The 5,187-nt window shown below is 31.9% G+C and overlaps 1 protein-coding gene across 1 annotated transcript in view; it reads right to left on the bottom strand.

The window, feature by feature from the left end:
• LOC106474800 (transcription initiation factor TFIID subunit 9-like) overlaps positions 1 to 4,938 on the bottom strand; it is a 21,193-nt gene extending 16,255 nt beyond the window's left edge. Inside the window, exon 1 of the mRNA XM_013935489.2 lies at positions 4,799 to 4,938. Within this exon, the coding sequence (XP_013790943.1) occupies positions 4,799 to 4,937 (139 nt within the window). The 5' untranslated portion in view covers position 4,938. The remainder of the gene's footprint in view (positions 1 to 4,798) is intronic.
• Between the last annotated feature and the right edge of the window lie 249 nt (positions 4,939 to 5,187).

The raw sequence follows: 5,187 nt of genomic DNA, 5'->3' as shown, positions 1-5,187 counted from the left end.
AAAAAGTATAATAGGTAATAATATTCATGAATCCTTAGAAATAATAAAACATAAAAATATCATGTAGTATTAAATAGAGATGAAGGTATGGCGAACATTTCTGCAAGAATGTGGATTGATCTCCTTTGAATGGTTTAGCATGAATTTATGTAAAATAGCATACAGGTTACATGACCTACTAACAAGTTATAAGTACTTTAACATTGTCTTGTAATTCACTCCTGAGGATGACGTTGCAACGTCGAAACATGTAGAATCGTCAACTTTTTGAAGGAAATAGATAGCTCTAAATAAAATGTTTTTAATTGTGTACAAGCTTTAACGTTGAATATTTATTTTAACTTTATACACAAGTACCAAAATACAATACGAATGATAGGTTTTTTTTTTTGTGAGTGTAAAACACTTAAATGTACCAATATTAGGTTATACTTTTATTGCTAAGCAACATGATATAAATGCCACTGTAGGAATGCATTGGCTTTTCTATATATATATATATTAGTTGTTATAAATGGAACCAGTTCATTTCTATGTGGTTTTTTTGCTACATTGCCTCATTAAAAAGGTACGTGTCTGTCTTAGATTTATATCTATAACTTGTAATATATGGAACCTAGCTTGCCTCATTAAAAAGATGTGCGCATAAGTAATAATATCCAGGTGCAGACTCTAAGGATCCGCTTAGTATGAATGCAAAATTTCAGATTTCTAGGTTCTTTCCACTTAGAGCTATGTTGGTCACATTTCTTTCCTATGTGGTTTTCCCCATAAAAAGAAGCACACGTGCATGTGTGCACACACGTAGATAAGTAATAATGCCCAGGTACATACCCTCAGGGTCCACTTAGTATGGGTGCAAAATTTCAGGTTTCTAGGTTCTTTGCTCTTGGAACTATGATGGCCACATATTCTTTTCTGTGTGTTTTTTTTTGCTTGCTTACATCACAAAAAGATGCACATGCATACATGCACACATGTAATTAATTAATAACACCCAGGTGCACACCATGCATGTGAGTGTCTATCTACCTCTATCAGATTTTGCTCGTGTTATTGGGTTGACATACTCTAGATGTCTATGTCAGTATGTGTATTCCAAACCCATTTTAGCATAAAAATATAACCTATATACTTTTGTTGCTGAGCAACATGACATAAAAGCCATTGTTAGAATGCCTTGTTTCCAAACCACACTAGCTTTTCTATATATTAGAAGTTGTTATATAAGGAACCACTTCTTTCCTATTTGATTTTTTGCTAGCTTGCCTCATTAAAAAAAGAATTTACTGATGTTTGACTGCCTCAACTGCACTTGTCTACCTCTTTGTTGGTCAAGCTTGATTTCACAAAATTTATTTATTTCAGTTAGCTTATTAAATGTAAGGTTAGGGTAGAAGGGTATACTATAGGGTGGGGGTGGTAGTACTTGCCCCCTCATTTATGACTGGCTATACGCTTGTCCCATAATAGTTAAAACTATCCTATAACAACCTGTAATAGTTAAAACAGTCTTATAACATCCCATAATAGTTTTGTTGCTACGCAATAATATGTACTGTTGGTCATTACCAAAAAAAGTGTGTGAAAGCATTCTTGACAGTATAACATCCCATAGTAGTTAAAAACCATTCTATAACATCCCATAATAGTTAAAACTACCCTATAACAATTACAAACTAATGCATAACAACCAATAGGTAAAAACATTCTATAACATCCCATAATAGTTTTGTTGCTAAGTGACGATATATATTGTTGATCATTACCAAAAAAGTGTTTACGACAGTATAACATCCTTTTTTCTGCCTCTTTGTTGGTCAAGTTTGATTTTGCAAAATGTATCTATTTTAGTTAGCTATAAAATGTGAGGTTAGGGTATAACTATGAGGTGGGGGTGGCAGTATTTGCCACATCATTTTTGACAGGCTAAGTGCTAGTAATAGTTAAAAACCACTATAACATCCCATAATAGTTCAAAAGCAACTCTAACATCCCATAATAGCTAAACAATCTATAACATCCTATGACAGTTAAAACCAATATATAGCATCCCATAATAGTTAAAACCAATATATAGCATCCCATAATAGTTAAAACTGCTGTATAACATCCCATAATAGTTTTAAAAACTACTATAACATCCCATAATAATTAAAACACCTACAAATAAAAACTTACCACACAACAAGCCTTTTTTTTATTATTATTTCAAAGCCTTTGATCCTGTTCCTAGGACTGTTAGCAGGCTAACTGAGCAACATACTAATTGTAAGCTCTTAAGTGAGTGTTACAGGTTAAAACAAGCCTGTGTATCAGATTGAAAATGTTCCAATGAGTGTTATAGGTTAAAAGACGTGTTTTTATTTGTAACAAACATCCCATAATAGTTAAACACTTTATAGCATCCTATAATAGTTAAAACCAATCTATAGCATCCCATAATAGTAAAAACTACTGTATAATATCCTATAATAGTTAAAAAACTACTATAACATCCTATAATCATTAAAGAAAAACACTATAACAGCTCATAATAGTTTATTAAAACACTAACATTCCATTGCAGACATATTTCTTTTTCTATGTAGTTTTTTGCACAAAAAGATGTGCACGCGCATGCATGTAGATAATTAGTAATACCCAGATCAATACCATCAGGTCCACTTAGTATGTATGCAAAAGTTCAGATTTCTAGAATCTTTCCTCTTGGAGATATGGCAGTCACATATTCTTTCCTATGTGGTTTTTTTCCTACCTTGCCTCATAAAAAGTTGCGCACATGCATGGATAAGTAATAATAACTAGGTGCACACCCTCAGGGTCTACTTAGTATGTGTGCAAAATTTCAAATTTCTACGTTCTTTCCTCTTGAAATTATGTCAGTCACACACACACAGACATGCCCTTTTATTATTATACATAATTACTTAATGTTACTTACTCATTTTCATCCATAAGCATGGTAGTGCTTGATATGTAGGGTTGAGCCAAGAAAAAATGGTAGGCACACTCAATCTATTACTCTATAATGCTTACAGATAACTGCTAAGCTTGAGTTATAGCCTTATCTGAGCACCTTATTGCCATTATCGAGTGTTTTACGCCTTGTGTGACTCCCAATACCATTGAAAAGTGTTGCTAAAGTGGAGAACTGGGAACTAGCAAAAGAATCAGTGTTCATCTTTCTTTTTTCTTCTTCCACTATAGTAAAAAAATGTGTGGTTTTCACAATGGCTTTAGTATAATAGAAAAGCATTTTAAGAATACTTGGGAACAGACTATCACTAAGCATGGTAGTGCTTAATATAAGATAATGAAAACAAACATAATTCTAGTGTAAACAATGTTATTACCCCTTAAAGCTAGCTTTATTACATAAATATGGTGTTTCTATAGAAATCTTAAGTACAGGGTTAAACAGGAATTACCAGCCAATAACAGATGAACATTAGATGACTGTAACATACAGAATACTCAATTCTTTGTACACTATACAATCAGTCTTTATGTATGAAGTGAAGGAGTGAAAAAATCAATACACATAATATAAAAACTGTTTACACACATTCATAAAATACACTAGCTTTCAGTAAGGAGCAGAAACATCACAAAACAAGTAATAAAAAATATTTTGTAAATGTAAAATGATGTAGGGATGGCAGTCCCATAAAAAATGCAAACATGAATATAGAGATGATACAGCTATACATTTTTCATTTATTCTTTCTTTATTATAGGTTCCCCAACATTAAGTCCCAAAAAGTCAGGATTATAACCAGTGATGATTAATAATCTACTGCAGCCAATTGTATGGTATAATATCAATATCTGAGATCATTCTACAAATGCAATGAAGAAACTGACAAAAGTGATATGATATTAACATTATATATTACCTTTGAATTATAAAACAAATGTTCACTTATTAACATACTTCAATGAAATTGTTTAAAAAACAAAGAGTGGAAACAAGTAATAAAATAAAATTGCAAAAATTAAGTTAGATGTTGGGATGGCAATGTCAAAAAGTACAGTAACAAGGTAGGAATGAACACACAAAACCATACAAAAATCCCTACATAAGTAGCCAAATCTTTCCAAGAATAACTTTGATCTACAACAAAATGTTGAATTCCTGTCAGTTATGTAAATTCAGGTTTGAATAAAAGTATTGAAAGTGAATAATGCTATAGTCTTACAGTGGCTAATATTAACAACCATATGCTTGTAAAATATAAGATCAACTCAGTATTTACTGGCTACTTATGTAGGGATTCTTGTATGGTTTTGTGTACTAATCTTTACCTTGCTTCTTTATTTTTTAGCATTGCCATTTCTACATCATACTTAATGTTTGCATTATTTTTTATTACTTGTGTTCAACACAGTGTAGTCAAACTTAAAGTTAATGTGCAATAAAATATTAGTTAAATATCTGTGCAATGTAAACAACTAGACTAATATTATGACTATCTTTTGTATCAAAATAAGTTTCTTTCGAAGTTAGCATAAAAATATTATATTAGTATTACTAATAGTAATACTAATAGCTTTCTTAGCAGTACTCTTAGTCTCAGTGCTGGTCAGAGGAGTTTGTCATACGAATCATAAGATTTGTTACAGTCTTCTGTCAAGTCAATAACAAAAATTTATTAAGCTCAGCGAACATAATACAGGACCTGAAAATAAATTTGTCTGACAGCGACAGTTTATGATCCTAACCTAACCATTGAACCAGTCCAATATTTCGGCTACGTTATTACGTATTACAGTAGTTTTTGAAGAAAAAACTTACTATAAGTAAATTCAAGCATTTGATTTATAACTCGTGGTTCATATTCTATTATCCCCATGTCTTTTAAAATTGCTGCCATGACTTGGGCATCTTTTGGATTGCTTGGATTACCACTATTACTACTCTTGCCAGACGCCATATTCCCACTAACATACAAGCGCCATCTGAAACAAGTAGAAGCATTTCCTTTTAACTATACTTGTCGTATATTGCTAGCAGGCCTATTATAATTTTAACGCTACATTCTTTATTCAGTCCCATGAGGTTTTACTAGAGGAATAATAGTGTATAATTGTATATCAACCATACTATGTCCTCAAATATCCATTGGAGACAACGCGTTTCGCTCAATATAGAGCTCATCAGGCCGGTTGGAATGCAACAAACGC

This window comes from Limulus polyphemus, unplaced genomic scaffold (genome assembly GCF_000517525.1).
Source record: "Limulus polyphemus unplaced genomic scaffold, Limulus_polyphemus-2.1.2 Scaffold7699, whole genome shotgun sequence".
Lineage (NCBI taxonomy): Eukaryota > Metazoa > Arthropoda > Merostomata > Xiphosura > Limulidae > Limulus > Limulus polyphemus.
The sequence above is the reverse complement of the archived record's forward strand: the minus strand, read 5'-3'. Positions and strand labels throughout refer to the sequence as shown.